General features: G+C 42.6%; 1 protein-coding gene across 12 annotated transcripts in view; it reads left to right on the top strand.

Annotated features, from left to right (window-relative positions):
- Window positions 1-21742, top strand: part of NEXN (nexilin F-actin binding protein) — a 40631-nt gene extending 18889 nt beyond the window's left edge. The window contains exons 3-16 of one of the 12 annotated variants that reach the window (XM_040406765.1): window positions 131-322; window positions 1846-1933; window positions 2710-2855; window positions 3878-3919; window positions 4789-4986; window positions 5223-5402; window positions 6129-6323; window positions 9111-9299; window positions 10310-10378; window positions 12343-12540; window positions 14530-14751; window positions 17047-17232; window positions 20946-21300; window positions 21385-21742. In XM_040406765.1, coding sequence (XP_040262699.1) covers window positions 131-322; window positions 1846-1933; window positions 2710-2855; window positions 3878-3919; window positions 4789-4986; window positions 5223-5402; window positions 6129-6323; window positions 9111-9299; window positions 10310-10378; window positions 12343-12540; window positions 14530-14751; window positions 17047-17232; window positions 20946-21300; window positions 21385-21398 — 2274 coding nt within the window. In that variant the 3' untranslated portion in view covers window positions 21399-21742. Of the gene's footprint in view, window positions 1-130; window positions 323-1845; window positions 1934-2709; window positions 2856-3877; window positions 3920-4788; window positions 4987-5222; window positions 5403-6128; window positions 6324-9110; window positions 9300-10309; window positions 10379-12342; window positions 12541-14529; window positions 14752-17046; window positions 17233-20945 lie in introns of all 12 variants that reach the window. The other 11 variants (XM_040406770.1, XM_040406766.1, XM_040406767.1 and 8 more) reach the window with 11 other exon arrangements.
- Window positions 21743-27197: the final 5455 nt, after the last annotated feature.

Raw genomic sequence — 27197 nt, 5'->3', positions numbered from 1 at the left:
GTAGTTTCCCTTTAAGATACTCCTGATCATACAATGACCTGGTCCAGAAAAAGCGCCTCACGTTCTGTCCCTGCTCTCTTTTCTCTCCCTTGAACTGTCATGCTCCTTTCCTGTTTTTCTCATCTTTAAGATTCTGCTTTCTACATCTAAACCTGTCCAAAAAACCTACGTCCCTAAACTTGCCAAGGGAGATGTAATGAATAAGTTTGAGGCCATGCAGAAAGCCAGAGAGGATCGAAGCCAGAGGAGGACGACGGACGAGAGGCAGCGGAGGAAAGAGCAGTATAACAGGGAGAGGATCTGGAACAAGAGGAAGCAAGAGGTTCTCTGTGCTGCTGTGAATTTACCGCCATGAATGTTACCCTTACAATGCTGTTCATGAATGTGGGCCGCAGTATCAGTGTTACATATACCACCGGTAGCCCATATAGACCTTAGTTTAGCATCACCGAACCTGGGACCGACCCCCTAATGTGCATTAGATGTTCAGAAGACATTCATTCGGCAGACATTGAGGGTTCTCTGGGATTTTCATATTGATGGCCTATCCGCAGGATAGATCATCAATATGAGATTTGCGGGGGTAGGACTCCCTGCACCCCCACTGATCAGCTGTTTGAGGAAGCCATGGCGCTAACTGGATCCCCCATGAGCGCTGGGACCTCCTCACAGCTTCCAAAGCACAGCGCCGTACATTGTATAGTGGTTGTGCTTGGTATTGCATCTCAGGGCCTTTGACTTAAATGGCACCGCCGGGCTGCTCCTAGGCCACGTGACCAATGAACATGATGTCACATGGCCTAAGACTAGGCCACTGTACTCATGGAGCACTGCAGTCTCTTAATACAGTTGATCGTGGGGGTCCCAGAAGTTGGACTCTTGACATTGATGACCTATCCTGAGGATAGGCCATTAGTACCAAAATCCCAGAGAACTCCTTTGGCTCCGATGCGTAAAGTGAACACATAGCACTGAATCCTGACTCATTTCAATGGGTCTGTGCACATGAGCGTTTTTTTTTCACGCATCAGTTCTGCGTTGCGTGAGAATCGGAGCATGTTCTATATTCTGTGTTTTTCACGCAGCCCTGGCCCCATAGAAATGAATGGGGCTTCAGTGAAAAACGCATTGCAGTCCGGATGCGATGCGTTTTTCACTGACGGTTGCTAGAAGATGTTGTTTGCAAACCTTCCGGTTTTTTTCACGCGCTTAAAAAACACATCAAAACTGATTGCACCCACGCGGAAAAAACTGAAACACTGAACGCAAATGCAGACAAAACGGACTGAACTTGCTTGCGAAATGGTGCGAGTTTTACTGAACACATCCTGACTCAATTCTTATTGTTCGTGTGAAAGTCTAATCCTTTGTTCTCAAGGAAGATGGTCTGCTGTCAGAGAGGTTTGGCAGTGCCTTATTCCCTTCTTCCCATTTAGAACACATGCACGCTCAGCCAAACCGAGAGTGCATGTGTCCGGGAAGAAGAGCTGTCAACCGACACCTATTGATAGCGTAACAACAGGTGTCAGCAACCTTCGGGACTCCAGCTGCAGTGTAACTACAACTGCCAGCATGCCCACATGCTCTGCTCTTCTTGTAGCTGCCATAGGAGTGAATACAGCATTTTGGGAGTTTCAGAACAGCTGGAGCACCGGATCTTGCCGATCCCTGGTGTATGGCCACCTTGAGCGACGTTCTTCGTGATAGCTCCCCTTATTTCCAAAACTGTTCCTCAAGAAAACATCTAAGGGCGCAGGGGGGTCTCATCTCTGGACGTGTCCTATGACCATAGTAATCTGTTGGGTTATGCGTGACGGCCTAATAATGATCGTTCTATATCACCAGATAAAAGAGTTACTGGCTTCTGATGAAGAAGAAGAAGAAGAGAATACCCCGAAGCAGGTGGAAAAAGGATACGTCCCGAAGCTCACAGGTAAGACCTTTGATTTATTTTTATTTTATTCAGGTTGTAGCTTGGATGCTGTAGGTAAATGTTTGAAATTATTCCTTATACACAGGATAGGAGATAACTATTACATCTGTTGGGGTCCTACAGCTGGGACCCCCACCGATCACGAGAACGTAGGCTCCGTACCTTGTCAGGCATGTGTGCGGCTGCTCCATTTCAAGGGGCTGCAGGGGGTACGGGCCTCCGATCTCACAATCGGTAGAGGTCCCAGCAATCTAATAGTTATCCCCTAGCGCTGTACAGTGGCTGCCCTTGGTAATGCAGCCCCGTTCCATTCCCTTGAAAGGGACTGATTTGCAATTGGCCACGTGACTGATCAATGAACACAACATCACTGGTCAAGTGCTCACTGGAATATAATGGTTTCCGCAAATAAAGGTTAACTATTGTATAATGAAAATTTGTACAATTTTCCAGTTTCTCATGGTTGCCAAAATCTCTGCTTGCTGTCATTTAATAGAAAAACCGACACTGGTCATGTGACACACTGGCATTACAAGACCTCGCTCTTGTAACGAGCAGCACACTTGAGTGTCCAACACATGGCTGGGGCAAATTGAATCCACTACAGGTAAACAGTGGCGGTTTCCACTGAATGACAGCAAGCAGAGATTTTTCAAACCGTACAGAAAGTATAATGTACAATACTGTTCGCTCAATACTACGTAGAGTATCCTCGGATAATTCCTAGGTATGTAGTCATGGATCCGACTCACGCACAGGTCTACTTGTCGTTGTAGGAACTGTTAAAGGAAAGTTTGCAGAAATGGAAAAGCAAAGGCAAGATGAAGAGCGAAAAAGGATGGAAGAGGAGAGGAAACGGAGACTTGAGCAGGACTTGAAGGAGAAGAGGAAAATTCAACGTGAACTGGCCAAGAAAGCAGAAGTAAGCGAACTTAACCCTGGTAAAAGTCACATCCAAGTGACAATAGCAGACATTATACTCAGCCACCTAATACTCTGTTTTACCTTTTATTTTCCCCAACAGTATTTTGGTGGCTTTGATAAATGTGCAATGTTTGTCACCATATTAAATAAAAACATAACGCTGAGGAGGCCTTGCAGCATTAGGTCTAGACCAGCTTCTTCTCTAGTGATGATCTCCCTATCGGTGCAGCCAGAGAAGTAACACGAAGTAGCTGAGCTGCCATATGAAGGCCTTCTGGAACTATTTAGAGGCGTAGAAAAGGGCTTTTGGTCATGTCTTGTGCATCCAACAGCGTTTCCATTGTAAGATTTTGACACTTCTGTCTCAGCCTTCCTGTAGTCCGGAATTCCGTTTTCCATCGAACCAATTAGCCTTTAAATGGATAACAACAGTCTAAGGCTGTGATCATATCTGTGTTGAAGGCTTCATCAGGAGCCTCCATCACAGATTCTGTCACATCAGACGGAAAAAAATAGCACTCCTCGACGGGACCCAATGGACTCCATTATAAGTCAAGGATCAAGAATCTGGATTTCAACATGCCCAATCCTTTAGTTCTCGGGGTGTCTGAACACGTGCATGGTTGGTCGATACACCGGTTGGTCAAGAAAGCACTAGCATACCAAATATTGGTTCTACGAACTCGCCTACTAAAGGTTCAGATGGACATTGTGTGTTTCGTATAGGAAATTCCTCTGCTCGTCGTTCATGTAGACAGTCCGTGTCTTGTGGGAGACATCCCATTTCTGAACATGGCCAAAACATCCGTAGGCACTGTAATTTTTTTCCTTTTCAGGAGGCATGTAAAATAAAATCTAAATCTGAGTTTTCTTGCAGAATTTGTTTTTTCTAGGTGACTTTCTTCCTGCTTTTCGAGACAATATTTCATTAACTGTTGTGGAACGAAGAGTCAGCATCTTCTTTTTTTTTAGATTTTGAAAGGCAAATAGCTTGACAATATAAAAATTCTCATTTAATAGATTGAGGACATTAACTGTGATGGAAGTGACTCGGAAATGGAGGTAATAAGAAATTTATTTAACTAAAACTCCTGTCCTTTCTACTTATTTCTTCTGTTCTTCTATCATCATCTTCAATAATTCTCTTTCGAGACTAGGTCATAGTAAATTTTATTTTTATGTCCCGATTCCGGATATGTTGAGTGGTTCACCTGGTATATCTTAACGCAAAGATTTTTATTTTTTATTACGGTAGTTTGTTTTGTTTTTACCATTAAACAAGAAAAGCACTCTCCCATCTTAAGCTCATGTTTTGCAGAGGACTTCCTCTATGATGATTAAACCCAGCTTAAAATAATCACAGGATGTCATGACAGAGACCGACCATACTTGGTTTAGGTTTTTATGATCAAAAATATGAAACTTTTCAAGATTAATATGTCTCGGGAAGAACTGGTCTTTAGAAGTTAAATATCCAAAAAGAACAATGTCATAAACTAAGAATCTTTGTGATATCTAATGTTTCCAAAATTGTAATTTTAATATTTTATTGCAGTCTTTATTCCGTTATTAACCTTCACACTTCGCTTGACCACTATGCATGGTTAGGTCAATAGGGAAACAAGCATCTCCTGGGAGAATGAAGGATCGGACGTGACATAATCCAACATTAGGACAGATCTATAGAAAAATAATAGCTCTCCATAAAATTCCTCATGATACGATCGTCAACAAAGTCCTGAGGTTTCAGATCTCGATGATGAGGAATTACGTCAATGAGCTACCCTTCAGAATCGCTATGTTTGTTCTACCATAACTCTTCTATAACTTAGCTTCTTCTAGTTTATGGTGTTTTGGCACACGGATCTCCTTTTCACAATAGATAGTAACTAGAATCTCAACTAACCAAGGAGAGTATCTATTTTGAACAGGAAGAAACAGTGGAAATAGAAGTAGCCATCACAACAGCAAAGCCAGTCAGATCTCCCGGGAAAATAAATGTCAACTTTGAAGATTTGGAAAAAGAAAGGGAAGAACGAGAAAGAAAAAGACGTGAAGATGAAAAAAAGACAAGATATGATGAGCATAGGAAGTCATTCCGAGACGCTAAGAGACGTTCCACTGCTATGGTAATGTCCAGATGCTGCCATTTTGGTTGCCATCATATCCCATGTTTCTCCAATAGAAGTGTTGCTAAAGTCAGAACTAATTTGGTGTCAAACATAGGGTCATAATAATTGATGAAAATTCCAGTGCCTAGAGGTAAAGTTTGTGTCATGGTTTAGAACTGCGCATGACCACATTTCAGATAGATAATGGATATAATAATTATAATACCATCTGCCTACACATCTTATTTTGTAAGGATGAAACAGAGACTCAGGACAAGAAGAGCAAAGAGCAAGCGACTCCTGGAAAACTAAAATTAACCTTTGAAGAGCTAGAAAAACAAAGGCAAGAGCAACAGAAGAAGCTTACAGAAGAAGAGGCTCGCCAACGGTTAGAGGCAGAGAGGCGAGCCTTTGAGGAAGCGAGGCAATACGTGGTAATAATGCCATAACGTGGCATTACTTCTGTAGCTCTGTCACCCCCCCCCCCCCTACACTTATTGACCACGATATTGAAATCTGGTTTATTTCTCATTATTGTTCATCTGAGAAATAAATTGCTTCCGTCCAGTACTTATCCTTATGGACTCCATCCTGAACCTCAAGGTTTTTATTTTTCGAAAGAAAACTACACCTAAAATCCAGTTTATATATAGATCTGCTATTATTATGTACACATATGTGTTTCTAGAGTTTCTTGGAATTTGACATATTTGATATAAAGTAGTAAAGTATTATTTTTTTCTGTTTTCAAGAACAATACAGTCAGGTTCTTCTCAGCTTGACGTGATAGTAATTATTCCTAGCCAAGTCTAAGCACTTGGTTCTGACTATTTTAAAGATGGTTGGGAGGATAGTATCCATCAACATATTGATATTATTTTCCGTTATGCTAATTTCTAGAAATATAGTATATCTAAACCACAGATACTCACTATGGTCTATGTGCAGCACTCCTCACCACAAGTCTCCCCTTATAGGAACCTCAATTTCCTCCATATCTTTCTTAGAATTCTAGTAATGTCAACTCCAAGTAGCATCTGCATGATCCTTATTTGTCCTTTAAAACCAAGAAATATGTTTTATTACCGTAAGAAGTCACTTAACCGAAATGCTTGTCAAGATTTGAAGAAATGTAACTTCTCAGCATCTATTTTCTAAAGGTCAATGAGGATAATAATGAAGACGACGAGAGCCTTCACACACACAAAGAAGAATTCCGTCCTGGCAAACTGAAGCTGAGTTTTGAGGAGTTAGAAAAACAGAGAAAAGAGGAGGAGAGGATGAGAGCAGAGGAGGAGTCGAGGAGGAGGATAGAAGAAGAGAAAAGAGCATTTGCGGAAGCCAGGAGGAGCATGGTAGCGTAGTGTTTGGAGAACATTTCCTTCCATGTTTTCCCCTCCTGCATGAATTTCTCTTTTCTTCCAGGCAGGGCGGCATCACTATCCAACCCAACTCTCCTTACCTTAAAGGGGTTTTCTGAGACTTTACAACTGATATGTTATTACATAGGATAGGTTATCAGTATCTGATCGGTGGGGTTCTGACACCCGGGACCCCCGCGATCAGCTGTTCGAGAAGGTAGTGGTGCTCGCTGTAGCGTTGCGGCCTAATCTTAGCTTTTCCTAGGCCAATGACAACACGTTCGTTGGTCACATATCAAGGACAATGTACGGCGTTGTGCATTATTTGCTGAGAGAAGCCTTTTTAAACAGCTGATCGGCAGGGGTCCCGGGTCCCGATCAGTTGCGGATGACCTATCCAGAGGAAAGGTCATCTGTATTAGGGTCCATTCACACGTCCGTTTTTTCTTTCCTAATCTGTTCCATTTTTTGCGGAACAGATCTGGACCCATTCATTTTCAATGGGTCCTGGAAAAAATCGGACAGCACAATGTGTGCTGTCCGTTTCCGTTGTTCCGTTCCGCATGTCCGTTTAAATATAAAACATGTCCTATTCTTTTCCGCAAAATTCGGATCCTGGTACAATACAAAGTCAATGGATCCGCAAAAAACGGAAGACATTCGGATGTCATTACGTATGTCATCCGTTTTATGCGGATTCTGTTCCTGGAAATTACATTTTAATAATTTTTTATTTTTTTTTCAAAGAAATCCAAACAACTTTATTTGCTTATTGAAATTTATACATGTTTCCGTTTTTTGCGGATCCGCAAAAAACGGATGACATACGGAAACATTTTCAGGAACAACGGATCCGCAAAAAAACGGACCGAAAATCGGGATATAGAAAAATACTGACGTGTGAATGTAGCCTAAAATGTTGGAAAACCCTTTTAAAGGGGTTGTCTCACTTGAGTAAGTGGCATTTATCATGTAAAGGAAGTTAATACAAGCCACTTACCAATGTATTGCTATTATCCATATTGCTTCCTTTGCTGCCATTTTTCCATCACATTATACACTGCTCGTTTCCTTGGTTACAGACCACCCTGCAATCCATCAGTGGTGGTCGTGCTTGCACAATATAGGAAAAAGCACCAGCCTATGTGTGTTCCGATGGTCCCGGCCACCAGGGAGGCTGATGCTTTTTCCTACGGTGTGCAGGCACGACCACCACTGATGGATTGCAGGGTGGTCTGTAACCATGGAAACGAGCAGTGCATAACGGGATGAAAAAATGAATCCGGCCAGCAAAGGAAGCAATATGGATAATCCCAATACATTAGTAAGTGGCTTGTATTAAGTTTCTCTACATGATAAATGCCACTTACTGAAGTGAGACGACCCCTTTAGGGATTGGTCCAATTGCATGTCACTCATACTGTAGGTTAAAATATGGATTTATAAAAAAATACATTTTATGAGTCAATAGTCTCTAGTGAACTCAGCAGCAAGGAAAATAGAAATCCGGCTTAAATTATGGTTGGCTAGTTGAATGAAAACCATGTGCACTTATGTTGAAACGTTTAGAAGAAATAATCAATTTTTTTTTTAGATTACATGAAAAATACTGATCAGAACTGTTCTAAAAAGGTTAGGATTTAGGAACATCCATGGGTTCGTTAGCACAGATGTCATTGTAGGTCATCAACAAATCCTAGGCATCGAAGAGAGATGTGACCTTATTAGTGTAGGTTAGGTGGCTAAAACCTCTAGTTGTTTTAGAGGATGTAAGGCAAAACTTTATGGCTTTTTGTACTTTGATCAGCCATAACATAAAAATCCCCTGCCTAATACTGTAAACCTGGATACACAGCCCCCTGTGATGCCCTGCGTGTTCAGACACACCAGCAGGAACTTCTGCATCAAATTTGTACTATGGTAACTTTTCTGTGGGATCGGACCAGTTGGGCTAGCCTTCCATCCACATGCACATGAACCGGTCGCTGGTTCACAGATTTTCCTTCCTCGGCAGTTGCATACTGGAAATAGCCCACAATACCTGCTGCCTTTTTGGAGATCCTTTGCCCCGGTTGTCTAGCCGTCACAATTTGGCCTTTGTAAAAGTTGCTCGAATCCTTACGTTTGCCCATTTTTCCTGCTTCAAACACGAATATATCCCACCACTAGGCAGTTGCTACTGTCACAAGGTAGTTATTCACTATCCCTCCCGGTGGTTTTATGTTATGGCTGATCCGTGTGGAATATGTGTAAACCCTTTTGGATTCAAGGGTATCCAGACTTTCATAGGTCTGCAATCGGTACTGTTCAAGTGGCCACGTGGTGGCCGTGAGGTAACCTCTGACCCGGTGATGTTCTGCATGTTTTCCTGCACTTGCTTGGGGTTTGTGTTGGTTTCATCTGGGTTTCTCCCATATTCCAAAAAGCTGAAGGTTTGTCCATAATTAAAACTTACAAATGTATTAAATGGCAACTTGCGCTAAAGAAACGGTGCCGTCAAACTTCAACATTGCTTCAATTTATAGCGTCAAGTTAACATTTGCTACAGCTGTAGATCGTCAGCACGGATTGAGTACACCGACCCATGTGAGAGTGAATGCACCGTGTTTGTTCTCGTGACCGTCTACAATAACTGCATTTTCCCACGTGAGAAAATACAAGAACGACTAAAATAACCAGTGTTTTCACCTTTGTAGTGTTGCAGTGCCCATGGAGTGATGGTTTCCAGGGCCCCGGTATAGACACATTACAGGTTCTAAGAGTATTACTTTTGCAATGCAGGCTTGCAATGATGAAGACGCACACGGACTTGAACTCCCAAAAGAACATACTACCCCTGGAAAACTGAAATTAGGCTTTGAAGAACTGGAAAAACAGAGACAAGAAGCAGAGCATAGGAGGGCGGAGGAGGAGGCTCGAAAGAGGTTGGAGGAAGAGAGGAAGCAGTTTGCCGAGGCTAGAAAAACCATGGTATGTGTTTACCCCCAATGAACACCTATTCCAGTATAGTCTATAAAAGTATGGAATCACTTATTAATTCAATGTTTTCCAACTTGTCCAGTTGAAATCTAGTTATGGTTTCTATCCTCGCATATGGGTCTATATGACCAGCTTGCTTGTTCATAGTCCGAGTCTGAAAATGGGCATGTATTATTATCTAAGCATCTGGAGAGTTCTTGTCTAGGATGACCCAGATTTCTGTTGTACGACCCAGATAATTTTGGAAGATACATAAAGCAAATATCTAATATTCCCAAGTACAAATTTGGTCTACATTACCCGACCACATTACAGTCACAAAGTCCATCTAAACACATTGAGGAGTCCTACATCTTGCCAGAAATGTAGCCCGGGTGTGAAGACCGGGAAACCAATTCTCACCATAGGAGCATGCTTTGCCAATGCACATCTATGCCCCCAAAGCCCTGCGACACAACTTGCCTCCTCTGACATTTCAGATCTTTTTTTGCTCTTCTTTGTCGACCCCCGATAAGGAGGTCAATAGCTCGGAGCACCTGCCCTTATGGCTATATTATTAAGGTCCTTGAGGAAACAGTGGTCTAGATAATATGTTAAAAAATTGACTTCTGTCTCATAAAATCCTAAAATTAAGTGGTGTACATCTCTTGACCTTCCAAGCACTGCATTAACCTTGTAGAACTGAGCAGAGATTGACATGTGTGACTCTGGTTTTCTCACAGTGACAAGGGCTAATGTACTTGGAACAATGAGCTAACAAAGCAGTGATTGTGAGTATTGGGAAAGGCATACGGTGGAATATACTTTTCCTGGCACACACATTATGCAGAGGGCCATAGTGTCATGGACCCAAGCCTGGACTAGAATATCTTGGAGGATCTTCCAAGAAAAATACCAAATGTGATTGATTTTTTTGCAATGGGTGACAGATGTGCTTTCTGCAAACCTGGAATAATTCTGTTTTATTGTCCAAGCAACCAATTTCCAAATTATTTTTTAAGAGCCCAGACCAAGATAATATTCTTCAGGATATGGAGTGTTCTCACCTGGACAGTTGTGACGCATGCAAAGTAAGAAATGTTCAACCAAGGTCAATTTCTAACATTAACTCACTAATTTGCATAATGTCATTTATTAACAAATATTAAGTGGACTCGAATATTCCATTTCCCACTTTCTCTGCAAGACTTTTTTTTCTAACCCTGTTTTTTTTTTAACACTGTAATTGCTGTTAAAGTAGGATTTTTGTCCCTATGACAAGGCTGAACCTGAACAGTCAGGACATAGGACAGAAAACAAGGGTGAGGCCTCATGCACACGACTGCAGCAGGTCTGTGCCGTATTGCAGCCCACAATGTACGGGCATAGGGTGTGTGCGCACCGTATCACGGATGCAGACCCGTTGACTTGAAGTGCTTCCGTGTTTCTTCTGTAAGTGCCTCTAACTGCGCTACTTTTATTTGGTGTGGATCGCGGACCCTATTCAAGTGAGTGGGTCCGCATCTGCAGATGGCAGACCGCAATTGGCAGTCTCCAGCACGGGCACAGCCAGCACACGGTCATGTGCGTGGGGCCTTAGAGGAGTTTCCGACCTATCATTTATATATTAGTATATATATCATTTATATATTAGTATTTTTTTTTACTTTCAGGTTTACTTTTTATTTTATATAACTGCCTTGAAAGAGTTGGTAGATCATCTAGACGCACCATAAAAGCCAGACTGGTGAGGATACATTCACGGAGGCCCTCACTGAGCCCAGGAACGACAGGGCCAGGTCCATGTCAGTCATGTAGACAAAGTTAAAAATGTATTCCCATCTCAGACATTGGTGGCATACCGCTTGGATGTGCCACCAATGTCAGATAGGAGCAGGTCCCAGAGGTGGGACCTGTACCTATCTCCATAACAGACCCCTAAAGAGGAGAGCACTCTGTGCAATCATGGCCAGCCTCCATTCGCCTCTATACCTGCTCAGTTCCATAGCAGTGAATGGAGAGGAGGCCATGCATGTGGTGTTCTCTTCCCTAGTTCACACTTAAATGATTGTGAGCCAAAACCAGAAGCAGTGATAAAGTATTATGAAATGAGGTGCATCTGCTCTTTGTTGTGGACCAGCACCTGGTTGAAATCCCTGAAGTGTGAATTAGGCCTTGACATAACCTAGCAATATGCCACCAATGTCACGGGCATAAACTTTTAAAGATTTTTTTTTGGTGCCAGCCAAAAAATGAGGAATCATCGGACATGGGCTTTTCTATGAATTCTTGTTCCCAACAACTGCCCGTGGGAAGTGTGCCACCGATTACCCGACAAACAAGCAAATGCTCTCTTTGTCAAGTTATTGCATTTTTTTTTATGGAGCCCATTGTAGCACCATGAAAGCAAGTTTTATTCTGCAAAGTGCCTGGAAATGGTCTGGGCAGAGACAGGGGTGTGTAAATGAAGGTGCCACCTGTGCCTAGATGGTGAACCACAACACTGTGGTAGCTACTCGTGCTAGTCAAGTGATCAAAATCCTCTCTTCGGGTGGTCGGTCTGGGACATCCGCTGTTCATCATGTGTGCATACCCTTGGTCATAACAGACTACATAGTGGGAAATTCTCTCTTATTCCAGTAATGTGACCCCTCTCAAATTCTGCCAACTGGGCAAAATCTCTTATTGTGGAGGCATGTTTAGCAGTCAGTGCTCTCTCCAAGAGGTACACTACCCAAAAGTAGCCTCTGAGAGCCTTTTATAGGGCAGCACTTTTAAGCCGTCTTGTGGCAAGTCTCAATTACAGATGAGTGAATTTCACGTTATAAAATTTGCGCATCTCTAGTCTCAATGTCTAATAATTTTACATATCTGCCTAACTGTATACTGAGGTTTGTAGCAAACTGACATTTCTATCTGGGTGCATTATTTTATTTTTGTCACTGAGTGTATTATTTCTAGATGCCAATGATTTCTTCCAGGACAGCTAATGGCGGTGCAGATGCCATTGTGGTCGTCCATACACCACCTTAATTGATTTACGTATTCTCTCCAGGAACCAGATGAAGAAGGCTTGCCACTGAGCAAAACCACTTCTCAAGAATCTCTTGCCCCAGGTAAACTGGAAATCAAGTTTGAAGAACTGCTCAAACACAAAAAGGAGGAGGAGAAGAGATTGAAAGAGGAAGAAAGAAAACAAAAGTTCGAACTTGAGAAACAAGAGTTTGCACAGTTACGAGAGGAAATGGGAGAGGTGAGATTTACTGATGAAGGTGTAGGGGCGGCACATTTGTAAAAGATGATTGGTAGTGTTGGCTTACAAGGTTAATGTAAATTCTACAAAAAGTCTAAATGTCAGAAATTTCAGACCACAGCTATCGCTGCTGACCCACCTCTCACAGGTCTACATAAGAGAACTTGGACCATTATTGAACCCTATAGCAATCTAAGATTGGTTTACCAGATCTTCTGCAGTATCCTTTTTAAAGACTATGGACACCTTTGGGACAATTTTTTGTATGATTGCATTTTACTCATTTTGGACTAAGAATAATTTTTTCAATTGGTCTTTTTTTTTTAAATGTTCAGCCTTTTTTGAGATACAAGGGTTAAAAAAATAATAATCTGCAGGCAGATTATCACTTCAGTCCCATCCGTTGAGGGCTCATGTGAAGCCTTATCTCTCATCTCCTGACCTCATAAACACTCATATCAAACCGATGAGTGTTCATGAGGTCAGGAGATCAGAGATAAGACAGTTGCAGTCAGCTGACGGGAGTGAGAAGTGAGACAGATTTAAATCCCCTCTATCTGCAATCTCAAAACAGCTGAATATTTTAATAAAGACTAAGAAAAAAAAGATTTTTACCCAAAATAAGTAAAATGCAATCATAAAAAATGCCCGTAGCCTTTAAGTAGTAAGAAAGCTAAAATACAGCGATGATTTGACTCGAAGCTTAAAGGGGTTATTCACAGTCGGGGCCTTTTTGGACACACCCTCCAGCATAGCCGAACCTACGGCAACCTTGTGATCCGTGTCAACATCCATCACGTGACCCAGTGAACGAGCCAGAACAGAGCGGTAGAGATCAAGTAACTGTGATCCCCTCCACAGGTCTGGCCAATCTGGGGCCTCTGCTCGAAAGGTCCCTGGGGCAGGTAAACAACCCCTTTAAGGACATGAATCATTTTAACAGTTCCTTCTATATTCTACACAGCCCAATTTTCTGTGACTTTCTAGAAATCCATTATTTCCCTTACATCCTATGAGCAGCACAATAATGGGCTAATTCTGCCATGTGAACTGGTAGAACAGATAGAATGTTTAATTAAAAATGTAAACTAAGTAAAGGCCTCCCTTACTCTATAAATTCTCCACTATTCTCTCTCCATTTTTTTTTAGTCCTCCAGGTAGATTATGTGTTTTCTCCACTTACCTTTGTGGCAGGGACCGTATTTTTCATGCCTATGTCAAGGATGATGTCCTGTGAGAGGCAATATGGCCTTTTGTTTGGTAGGGTCCTCTCACTAGTAGCGGTTCTCCTCTCCTCCTATAAAACACTGGCAGTGGAGTTTGGGGAGGGGACAACCTTTGAGTGTCAAGAGGATCCTCCCTATGGGGCTAACTCCCCATTATTATGTTTTCTGGCAAAATGTAGATAGAAGGTATGATTTCTAATGTTAATCTTGTTTCCCTTTGTCCTGAACAGCAACATACATTTCCCACCAAACTGTTAAACAAACCAGTGGAGTAGTTATAGTGTAAGGATTTTTTTTATTTATCTTTATTAATATATCAAAACATATTACAACAAACAAGAAATTTAAGTAGGCACTCCACATATTCAATATGTTTTCCCCTTGTCCCTATTTTTTTTTCTTTTAATTCAAATTTCACCTGTCCTACAAGTCACTGGGGCAGAATTACCCCATTATTGTGATGCTCTTAAGACTAAGGGAAAACAAATTAATGTTAGAAATAATATATAAGTGAAATGTGTTGCAAGTGAATTATATCCTCCCCAACAATAGCAATGCGAAAGTGCCCCCCATCTCTGTATGAAATAAATTTACACACCATCGAAATATATCATGACCATTAGGCGACTCAAATGAACCTTTTAGGGAGGAAAGGCTGCAAACATTTCCAACAGTTGTCTACAACAATATTCTCCCAATAGGGAATGATCTAAGTTGCTGTATATACTCTACCGGAATCAAAACATTTTCTCTTTTGGAGCAGGAAGAAATAAATGAAAGCTATGAGGTTTTAAGCACAGAGTATGAAGAACTGATCAAATTGAAACGGACTGGATCCATCCAAGCCAAAAACTTGAAAAGCAAATTTGAGAAAATTGGTAAACTATCTGAAGAGGAAATACAGAAAAAAGTGGAAGAGGAGAGGTTAAGGAGGAAAGCCACGGATGAAGAGCTGAAAGAACGGGAAGCAGAACATTTCCATGAGGTCAGATTCTCAATATGTTGTGACTAGTTAAGTTGCTGCTTAAAGGGGTATTCCCAACTCGGACATTGTGAGGATCCCACCATCCCCGAAAGTGAAGGAGAGCACAGCACTATTGGGGTTTTGAAAACAGCTCTGCTATTTCCGTCAGTCTAGTAGCAGTGAATGGATAGGCGGCTTTGCACCACTATGGGACTTCCAAAAATTAGTTGTGCTCTCGGCTATTTGGATCACCCATAGCAATGTGCTCGTCTTCACTTCTGGGGTCCTGTTCTGGAGAATGGAGCAGTTTCCAGAGATATGCCATCAATGTCTTGCAATAAGAATTTTTATAGGATCTATATATTTCTGCCAACTGCAAAAATAGCTTCAGCTCACAATATGGCAGCTGTATATTGGCATAGAGCAACTAAGAAAATTCAGCTCTTGCCAAAAAGTCTGCCTAGACTAGACCCTTGGTAGGAGAGCACAACAAATCCATGACTATGTAAGGTTACTGGTTGACTGTGTGAAATGCCTATGAATCAGCTCTTGGGGAGTACTGGCTGTCCATGTGGAGATATAGCTGGTGTAAGGGGTTTTAGAAGAAATGCTCCCTGGGGAAAAGTATGTAAATCAGCTTTCCTCCATCAGTACAGGTTGTATGAAATAACACTCGTACCAGCCGATACTCCAGCTGTAACAATTACCTCCACCAAATTAACTCAGAAATTACATGAGGATATTGGCAATTTAAAACATAACTTTTACTAACTACTATAATAAAATTGGCATTATAATGTGAAAAAAATAATATATGATAAATAGAAATGATTGATTGGATCTTACCACCTCCCGTCGTAGCGATATACTGGTCAGTTCATGAGGTAGATAATGTCACATGAGATTCAGAAGACTGTGTCTGCTCGGGTCCATGGAGGGTTTTTCAGGACAAAAACTATCTGTCCCTATTGGCACTCACCCGATATGATGTGGGGGAAGGGGCTATTATTCCCTGCCTCCCAAATACATAGCACCTGCCCCGATAGGGGCGACCTCGCCTGGAACCCATCCCTGACGCGGCCGTATCCCTATAAAAAGAACCCTCACTCCTGTCCCAACATGGCGTGTTTCATCAGGGGGATTTTAGAGTGAAAAAGCAAAAGCTAATTGAATAGACAGAATAAAAGGAAAAGCTCTAAAACCTTTGTTACCCCTGTAAGGTGCCGGTGGAAACAAAAACATAAATCAGTGGCTGCATAAAATAAAGGGAAAACCCACTAATAAGGATAAAAATATGCTCCGGGTACCAGTATGGCGCTATTCCCATTCAGCAGTGGCTGGAGAATATCGCTATTCAAATTGCCGGGCAGTTATCCTTAAAGGGGTTATCCCCACGTCGTCCTTTCATACTTACCTGCTGCCAGCGCGCCGTTCACTTGCTGGATTCTGGCTTCATCTTGATTGAAGTCTTCTCCCGGCCAGGCGGCGCGCTAGACTGAACGCGCACGCCCCATGGTGACTTACTACTGGCCAGTATAGTACAGAGCCGGCGTGCGCTTTTGCAGCTCTGCACTATTCTGGCCGGGAAGAAGTCACCATCGCGCGTGCGCGTTCAGGACAGCGAGCGGCCCGGCCGGGAGAAAAGAAGGAGTCTTCTGCGCAAGTGCGGCCACCGGGATTCTGGAGAAGAGCGGTGGCCGTAACCAGGGGAGACCGAATGACAACAATGAGGTAAGTGGGGATGAATTTTATCCTAAACGGTGGAAATTTGTCAATCAAATATTTTTACAAAAATTATCACTGTCAAATCATTAACAGTGATCATTATGATGGGATAACACCTTTAAGGGGAAAGATGTGGGGGGGGGGGGGGGGGGGAAAGGTGTCCCAAGGCTTCCCACCAGATCTCAGCGGCGGTGCAGGTCCAAGAGCCATGGACCCGAGCAGACACCGTCTTCTGAATCTCATGTGACATTATCTACCTCATGAACTGACCAGTATATCGCTACGACGGGAGGTCAATCATTTCTATTTATCTTATATATTATTTTTTCACCCCTTTTTTTTCACACTTGTAAGGGACATTATATTTTAATATGGTATTTAGTAAAACTTCTGTTTGAAATTACCTATATCCTCATGTAATTTCTCAGTACAGGTTGTACCCCGCTTCGTACAGATGAGCAAGTAATCTGAAATCCCTATCTACAGATTGGCTAACTGTAGAGTAGGTCGCTACTTACAGACGGCACTAGAGGCAGTTTTCTTCCTTCTGGAGGAGAGAATTTGTATTACATTTTCTGTTAACCGTTGCAGGAAGAGGAGGTTGATGTAAGACCAGTCGTCAAAAGCAATGCTCCATTCTCGCACAAGGTCAACATGAAGGCTCGATTTGAACAGATGGCAAGAGCCCGGGAAGAGGAAGAACAGAGAAGAATTGAGGAACAGAAACTCCTAAGGATGCAGTTTGAACAGAAGGAAATCGATGCTGCTTTACAGAAGGTACAAAGACCTTTAATACGTCAGCGTTACAGATTTATAATCTGGGGACCATATAGTTCTATTGGCACACGGTGCTCCAATTTTAGTGGCATTGGTGATATTTGTTCTGTCAGCATCACAAAGGGCATCTGTCAGCAGTTCTGTACCTATGACACTGTCTGACCTGTTACATGTGCACTTGGCAGCTGAAGACATCTGTGTTGGTCCCATGTTCATATGTGTCCGCATCGCTGAGAAAGATGCTTTAATATATGCAAATTAGCCTCAGTTCGTGTAACAGGTCAGCAAGTTTCAGAGGTACAAAACTGCTGACAGATGCCCTTTAAATGAAATGGGTCACCAAAAATTATACCTGCCAGTTAAAACCTTATAGCAGCACATACTTTCTTTTTCTAATCAGTTTTTATTTTCTGATTACAGATTTTTTTACTTTTATGGGAGAGTTTTCTAGGCATGCTGTGTGACCTGTGCAGAGGTCATTGTACAAGAAAAGAATAGATAAGCGCTGACATCCACCTATTGTGAATAGTGGATCCGGTCTTATCTGTCATTCTAATCCTGTAATGATATCACCTTTGTGTATTACACTGGCTGATAATCGCTAACGAGCCCTTTAAGAGCTCTTGGAGTTGCCTATGCTTTTGGCAGATAAGTGTAGATAAGTGTATATATATATGATAATGCCGGACAAGGCCTTATGTAAATGGCAAAGCAGCGTGTGGCAAGATAAGCAGAAACAATAGAACAATGTATTATTATAAGATAAGGATAAAACAGATGCACACATAGGTACAGTATAGGCCCATAGGTTTCAATGGGTGTCATAATACAGAGTTAGACCAATATGGACTTTAGGTCTCCCTTACAACTTGTTTTAGGCGACTTTCACACTAGCGTTTTACTGGATCCGTCAGGGTTCAGCAAAAACACTTCCGTTACTGATAATACAACCGTCTGCATCCGTTATGAACGGATCCGGTTGTATAATCTTTAACATAGCCAAGACGATTGAAAGTCAATGTGAGACGGATCCGTTTTCTATTGTGTCAGAGAAAACGCATCAGTCCCCATTGACTTGCATTGTGGGTTATGACGGATCCGTTTTGCTCAGCATCCCAGGACAGAAAGCAAACCACAGCATGCTGCTGCTGCTCTCCGGTATGAGAACGGAACGCATTTTGGAGAATTCCATTCTGTTCAGTTAAGTTTTGTCCCTATTGACAATGAGTGGGGACAAAACGGAAGCGTTTTTTTACTTCCGGTATTGAAACCCTATGATGGAGCTCAATACCGGAAGGTATTAACGCTCGTGTGAAAGTAGCCTTAAACAGGTTTTCTTATCTTTCAAAATTATTTGCACATAAAAGGTAAAAGCATAGCAGTCCTATCCGGTGACTGCAGCATCAGCGGTCGTGTGCATGCACAGGAGAACATCACAGTCGGCCATTATAGGTCTTGTATTCCAGGGATCAGCAACCTTCGGCACTCCAGCTGTTAAATGACAATTCCCAGCATGCTCCTCTCACTTCTGTGGGAGTTCAGAGAACAGCCAAGCAAGCGTGCATGATGGCAGATGTAGTTTCACAACACCTGGCGTGCCGGAGGTTGCCTATCCTGTTGTATTCTGTTACCAGTCTTACCTTCCTGGAGACGCCATCTCTGTCCAGCAGAGCATGCTCAGAAGACATTACAGTATTCTCTTGTAATGGGGGCATGCAGGAAGCTGTAAGTTTAAGCAGTTGAGACTAACCATGGGAAGAGTAGCAGTCCGCATTGGTAATACCATATTCAGCAAGCCCTGGCAGCATCAACAGGACTGTACAAAATAACTTGTGAGCACCTGTAGGTATTTTTCCATCATTTTATTTTTTGCATAGAAAACTGGAAACTGTCTTTATATAGCAGCCGTAACATCAACAGGGAGGGGGCAGAAACAGCTCTGCTCCTGCTGGCATTAACAGAGGCGGGGGCGAGCGCTGCAGCCTCTTCATCCACACCGACTTGTAATGATGGACCAGGACAGATAAGCTTTGACCATCACCTTTAGTGAATGGTGGATTCTGTCTTATCTGTACACAGCGATATCACTGTCAGAGTGAACTATAAAAGGCCAAGAAAGTAGTTGCGCCTATTAGGCATAGTGGCCAGTGTGACAATGACAGGTTTTTATGGGTTTTAAATACAAATATTGGCATGAAAAATTAAAATGATCAAATTTAAAAAAAATGTGATTTAAAACAGGTCATTTTCTGATGACCAAACATGAACCTGCCCAGGGCTGTGGAGTCTGTAGATAAATGCTCCGACTGACGACTCAGTTTTTGGTACTTCCGACTCCTCTGTATTTAATATGCGAATGTATTTTATACATTCCTTGAAGGAAAGAAAGGCAACATACATGTCATTAACAAGTTCTTCTAGCAGAGAGGTAGTTGGGCAGAAGCTGCTGCCTTCTCCTTTGTGTGCAGTGGGAGGATCCAGGACGGGGCAGGGGAAGGGGCATTTATTGTAAAACCTGATTTCCTAGTAGAATCCCATAGTCATGGTTAAAGTTTAAGCTAACAATCTGAGTTTACAAGTTTTTATCGCCTTAGCTGAATGACAGCAGTTTTTCAAATGGTTTACAGTTTCAGTCTTGAGCTATTGACCCTCCATTCCCTTCACTTATACAAGTGTCTCTAGTCCTGCAAAAAACATATTTACTTATTCTGTTATCAGTGAGAGGCGAGGTTAACCATGGGCGCAACGTTCCCTGTAACAGCGGAACACAACACAATGGAAAGTATAAGTATTGCCGCTCCTTAACTGTGCGTTGCGTGCCATATAGTGAAGCATATGAAAAGCTTCTTCAGGGTCACTTAACGTGTTCTTTTTGAATGCATTGGCCTTTATTCTTACAGTAGAGAAGTTATTAATTATAACTTTGTGAATTAGGACATTTAAACTTGCCTTTTTTTTATTCCAATTTAAAATTTAGTAGTCGGTTCATTTTTGCCAACTCCAGGTACCCAAAATTGCCTCCGACTCCACAGCCCTGAACCTGCCAACTCTGGGCATCGGGGTTGTCTCGGCTATCCCAATGGCAGATGTGAAAAATGACAGTATATTGGATTTCAACATGTCCAATCCTTTTGTTCTCATGGCAAACCAGCTACACCAACAGATGTTTCTTGCAGCAGCTTATCCCCTCCCTATTGTGGACAGTTTTCTATAGAGTGGAACAATCTGCAGACATCTTGTGTTAGGGCCAGTTCACACAACTGATTTTGAAAAACACGCTTTAATTATTTTTTTTATAAAATCAGAGCAGAATCCACATGTTTTTTTTAACCAACGGGTTCAACACACAGCTGAATTTTCAGCTTGAGGTTTTTGAAGCAGATCTGCCCAAAAACACATGGACTTACATGAAACTTTTTTCTGCTTCCCATTCATTTCGAGATTCAGCACTGATTCTGCCTCAAGATAGGGCATGCTGCTTCCCAGTGAACTGAATAGGAGGCGGTTTTAAGGAGTTTTTTTCCTTAAAGCAGATTTTGAGTCAGAAATGCTCCAAAATCAGCACGTGTGAACTGGCCCTTAAGAGGCTACTGCTCCAGTCCTTTCCAAACGAGTCAGTCTCTTCCCCACACGTTTTCTTCATCCAGGCAAATATTCAATACCTGGAATAATTCTGTACTGGCAGGGATTTAACCGCTGCACGTTTCTTTCAGAAAAAAGATGATGATGAAGAAGAGGTGGCAAGTGTTAATGGTTCACAATATGAAGATGAAGAACTTGCACGTTCTGGGGCTCCTTGGTTTAAGAAACCCTTGAAGAACATGTCTGTAGTAGACGGAGAACCCGTAAGGTTTACTGTTAAAATAACCGGAGAGCCAAAGCCTGAAGTAACATGGTGGTTTGAAGGGGAGACGCTGCAGGACTGTGAAGACTATCAGTATATTGAGAGGGGAGAAACGTATTGTCTTTACCTACCTGAAACCTTCCCGGAAGACGAAGGGGAATATATGTGTAAAGTAGTGAACAGCAGGGGCACGGCTGCCAGCAGCTGCATCCTCAGCATTGAAAGTAAGAGTTAGTGCTTTGGAAAGTCATTGCATGGTCCTAACACGCTGGGTCTCTCTCTCACTCTGCTCTCTTCTCTCGCTCTAGCTGACGACTATTAACATCCTGCTTTAACTGGAGACTTCCTTCTGACCCTCGCTGCAAACCAGCCTTTCTTCAGCGGGCCGAGACACGAGAAGCGCCTCTGCATTAATCTGGCATTCCTGTAGTACTGGCGCTAGGTTGCATGCGTTGCTGCACTTGAGAATAGATGATGTGAGGGGTGTACAGGAAAACGCCTGCACAGTGTAAAGAACAGCCAACGTTTTATAGTGTATTAAATTGCCTTTGTGGGTCAGCAACCTGACTTTTCTACGATAAATATTTTGTTCGTGAAATATCTTGTGACGCGACTTCTTGAGTATTTTGATCCAATTTGCTAATAAAGAATTTGTTTAACCTTTAAGCAGAAGGGTTTTTACTGCCGTAGACGCCAGAAATGAATCACATGCCACCAGGGACAATTCATTCATGTTTATTGAGTACAATGTTACATACAGCAGGAAAGGAAAAGGAATATACATCTGTCAGATACATCAGCAATTCCAACAGTTCCTCAAATATTTTTTTGCTGGTTAAAATACTCAAAGGGAGAAAAATAAAAAAAAAAGCACAAGACTGGCTAATTCAGCTGTTGTACCCGCCTTCCATGAAAGATTAGAAAATCATAAGAGCGATTCGTATCCGCTAGCCCTACAATGGTTCCAATACAACCCTACGCACATACAGAACTAACCAAGTCAGAATTCATTCATTTTGCAGAACAGAAAAGTTAAAGGGCTTGTCCAGGACATTCAATCGAGGACCTAGCCTAATGCATCATCAATGGGAGAAGGGGACAATGCTCAGGAGTCGATGGAGTAGCAAGAGGTCCTTCTTCGTTTATGCATCTGTATAACTATCAAAAATGAGATCGCAGCAGCAAAGCACTGATGGTCTATGTATGGCAAGGATAGGCCATCAATTGAAAGTTCCAAACAACCCCTTAAAGCAAAAAAACTTGGTTATGTTCACCCCTTCGGACCTTTTCTGCAGACCCCACAGCATGGCTGGAACCAACAGCGGGAAACATACTTATCCAATTCCCAACGCTTGGCTTCGGGCTCCATTGCTCCCCTAATGTGCCACAGGTCTTCTCATAACATCCGGTTACATATGGGTCACGTTGCCGCTGCAGAGCTCACTTGTCAGCCATGTGGCCAGTCATTGGCTGCAGCAGCCACGTGACCTGCATTAAACTGGATGCAGATGCAGCAAGACCCGAAACCTGCAGAGCCTGAGGGGAAGCAGTGGAGCCAGAAACCAGCAGGGTAGGGGAATCACACAAAAAAGGTCTGCACAAAAGGTCCCCAGGGTTGAACAACCTTTTTTAGGCTATATACTACATATCCGTGTGCACAACCTGCGGCCTGGGGGCCACATGCGGCCCACAACCATCTGGTAATAGACATTTAAGCCCATGTCTTATGGCTGCTAACATGCATCTCTCATTAGGTAGGAGTCCTGGAAGTGTAAATATAATACACTGTACATTCAATATGGCAAATATAGTATTTCAGTTGGCAATAAGTTTGATGTTCGACCCTAGTCATTGGTTCAGTCTGGCAATGTGGCCCCCAACCAAAAAAGGTTGTGCACCCCTGCTATATATGTATCTTTACAGACATATTTCTAATTAGTTATCAATGCTGCTTCCTAGACACATTATACAGAACATTCCCTTAGTTATGAAATTGAAAAATATGGAGGGAGAGTCAGAAGTTGGGAGCCATATAAAGAACACCCTGTGCTAAATAGCAGCCAGCATTTTAAAGAGTTCTTCCCATTAAAATTACTCATCACTTATCCAAAGGACAGGCGATTACTGCAAGATTGCAGTCTGTCCAACCACTGAGACCCTAAGCAATCCCAAAAATGAAAGGATCCCCGAGAGTCTGGTCCACTGCTCCATGAGACTGATGGAACGCTGACCGTCAGCCCCACAGAAGTGAACGCTGCACAGACCTGCGCATCGCCACTGAAAGAGAAGGGACTGCAGGAACTCCACTCTTGGGATCGCTGGGGGTCCCCGCGGTCAGACCTCCAATGACCTGACATTTATCATGTGGGATAGCCCCTTTAAGGCTAGTTTCATACTAGCGGTAGAAATCTAGCAGCAGCTTGCCGGATCTCTGTACGTTACCAGAAGCTTGTAAGTCTCTGCCCAGCCCCATGGCGTGAATTGGCCGGAAGAAAACTGCTGCACGCAGACTGCCGGATTACTAGCGCTAATGTGAAACTAGCCTAAGGCAACTTTCACACTGGCGTTTTGGCTTTCAGTTTGTGAGACACGTTCAGGGCTCTCACAAGCGGTCCAAAACGGATCAGTTTTGCCCTAATGCATTCTGAATGGAAAAGGATCAGCTTAGAATGCATCAGTTTGCCTCCATTCCCCTTCGGAGGCGGACACCAAAATGCTGCTTGCAGCTGAGCCAAACGGATCAGTCCTGGTACGCAATGTAAGTCAATGGTGTTCAAGACGAATCCGTCTTGGCTATGTTCAAGATAATACAAACGGATCCGTCCATGACTGATGCATGCTGTTGTATGATTGTAAAGGATCCGGTTTTGCAGATCCATGACGGATCTGCCCAAAACACGAGTGTGAAAGTAGCCCAAGATATAAACAGATACTTCATTAGTTCCTGCCTTGACTCACCGTGTGTTTGTCTCTACATAAGGCATGTACACAGGATATCACCCTGGTTTTAGTCTGACAATGAAAAATCCTTGCTTTTATACACAAAATAACCAAAAACTATGTAATTTCTGGTAGCACAATCTGGCTAATGAGCTAGTCTGTGGTCAGCTGTGATTTCTGAGAATTTAGTCTGTCTGAAAACTAATTGCAAGCAACGTGCACGACTAGAAGACACGCATATAGTATAGGAAACAGAATATTGGCAGGATACTGAACCAGAAATAAATCGTCTTAAAAGGTGTTTTATGAATATCATAACCTTTTGTGGATTCAAGACTTTACAGCACAGAACATTTATGCGTCATCTACAGATCAGTGCAATTTACCTCAATCCGTACGACTGCTGACTAGGACACTGGCTTTTAACAAGATACTGGCGTCAATCTTCTTTACACACGGACCAGTATCTTCCGAAGGGAACATTGTGCGTCAGAAAGGCATCTGGCGTGTTTGACATGTTTATGTGACAGCACATTTGTCAAATGGTAAGATACCCGCATAGAAACCATACTTGTACTATTAGGTGTTAGCAAGTCACAGCAGAAACTAAAATACATTACCGGGTTAGTAATTTACAGCATCAGAAGATAGGAAACTGCTTACCACAACCGAATGTATAATGTAATGGTGAGAAAACAGTGTGAGAGAGTCAGCATTACTTATATAGCAAGTCGGGCAATCTAAAATCATCCTAAGAAAGTCACATTGGCTGCAAATTGTCACGAACAGAACCCCGTCAATGGCTGTGTTCTCTCTAAGCGACTTGTGCTTTAGGCTTCACTCACACTTGCCTATTTCGATCAATATTTTGCAGCAGCATTGGCAAACTAAAACCTGGAGCGGAGCCGATGCATAAAAACTATGATAGAAAAGCTTACGCCCCTTGCGTGTTTTGAACCCACTACTGGATTTACGTGAACATATTACCGCTGTAAGACCCAGCCCAACGCCGGAAACCCAAGTTCAGTGGTAACCGCAGGGGGCCTGGGTCTTGCGGCAGCAATACAACATGCTAAGGTGTGGCTGTATTATTGCCCTCGTCAAGCACAGACTTCTACAGCACTTGCAATAATGGAGCAATTTTTGTTTGATACATGGACAATTACAAGGAGTTTTCCCTTTATAGAGAAAACTGGAAAAACGTTCAATATCTGTCAAATTGTCTTAGAAAATAGGAGGGGGTAAAAAAATAAAATAAACAAGAAAAATTAAAAACCACCACTAGTACCCTCTGTCCAAAAACACTATACAAGTCATTACTAAGAAAGACTTAAAGGGTCTGTCCAGGATTTCTATTTTGATGGCCTACCCTCAGGATGGGCTGTCTATATCGCATCGGTGGTGGTCCGACGCCTTGATCAGATGTCATCTTGTAGCTCCAGCCCTACAAAGCTCTGTCCACTGAACAGAGCTAGAAGGTAGGGGAGTGGGCCATCGAACCCCCAACGATCTGATATTGATGGCCTACCGTGAGGACAGGCAACCGATAAAAATCCTGGACAACCCCTTTAAGGACAAAGGAGGAATGACTACATGCCAAAGAGCTCATCTGATTCTGCTCCAATGGGTCAGAGACTAATCTATTTCTGAGTATGTGACAACTACATGATCGGCTTTTCCATGCAGGAACAGAATCGATACTGCAATGACTTACTTGCTTTGAACCTTACCATTCACTGCAGAGGCAGCATGAAGCAGATGGAAGTGACAGAACGGCAGCTAAGTCTAGTGTGAAAGGAGGTGACACTAATCCAAATATCAAAGACATAATACAGCTAAACTGGAGCCACTGGTCATAGCAGACCCTTGACCAAAGGTTAAAAGCAAAAACAGAAGCGACATACTATCCAAATCTGTCACCATGAACCCCCCCCCCCCCCCAACCTACTATAACGTGTGGATAGATAGAATTAACTCTGAGCTCCCTTTTCCTCCTCAAATCCGACCACCTGAGTATGGGGACCTCTCAACAGATGTCGGGGAAGATTAGGAACGGGCATGTTGGATTTCAACTGCCCAATCCCTTGCTTCTCAGGGATAGAAGTTGCTTCCAGACTCATCTGCCAGTAACTTAAGAGGAGGAGGACGGGGCAGATAAAATACATTAAAAGTCCATCCCTTACCTGCCCAGACACTGAAAACACATGCATGCTTGGCCAAGTCAAGCAAGGATGTGTATGGAAGGATTGGGGGAAACAGATGTCAGATAAGGGGAAAGTGCATGAGGGTCCATGCTCATTGTAATTGCAACCCAAACGGGCATCTAGGAGCCCTGCTGTATTTTGGCACACTGACCTTTTGCAGGTTTACTCTGGGGGAGTGAAAGGGAATTCAGACGTAGTAATCATAGTTGATACCCATCTCCTCAGCTAGCCACACATTGTAATAGTTTAGATGACAGATTCCCTATAATTTTATGATGAGAGACAAGTTAGAGACCCTACGTTTTTAATATGTCTGACCAAGTGCCACTTCTACCAATCATCCTATAGCACAAATACATCAGGCCGTGGTCAAAACGTATCTATGATAGAAACGTTTACTGGAGACACAAAGGATCACCTTCTGCTATAGCAAATTTATATATAACTTTCTCCATATGAATGTCAGCTCTGTCACTACAGATATGGTTATCTTAAAGGGCTTTTCTAGTTGTCCAAAACTGATGGAGACACCTTAGGTTAAGCCATCAAAATTAGATCTTAGGGACCAAAATCTCAGCGCCCCCAATGACTAGCTGTTTAAACGGGCTGCAGTGCTCCGGCCAGTGACTCGTCCCTTCACCGATTACAAGAACCCCAGCTCTATAACTTTTAGTAGCGGCATGGGACGAAGCAGAACCACCACCAGTGGTTGGTGGGCCACCACAGCCCCTTCAAACAGCTGGGGTGCCATGAGATGGACTTCAATCAATTTAAAAAATGGCCTCCTTTAAGCAACCGGTCTAACAAAAAGTTTAGGTTTATTTTGTCTTTTTTGGGGGAGTGTTTTTTTTTTTATAAAGCCGTAGAGAACAATCTTACATTATCTGAAAAATAAAAAAAACAAAACAGACTGAAAAACCAGCTAGTTTCCACATTATGGGGGGGGCGCTGTGTGCACATTTGGGATGGTTGGCCAA

The sequence above is a fragment of the Bufo bufo genome, chromosome 9 (genome assembly GCF_905171765.1).
Source record: "Bufo bufo chromosome 9, aBufBuf1.1, whole genome shotgun sequence".
In the NCBI taxonomy this organism is placed as follows: domain Eukaryota; kingdom Metazoa; phylum Chordata; class Amphibia; order Anura; family Bufonidae; genus Bufo; species Bufo bufo.
Note: the sequence above shows the minus strand (reverse complement) of the source record. Positions and strands in the feature narration are given on the sequence as shown.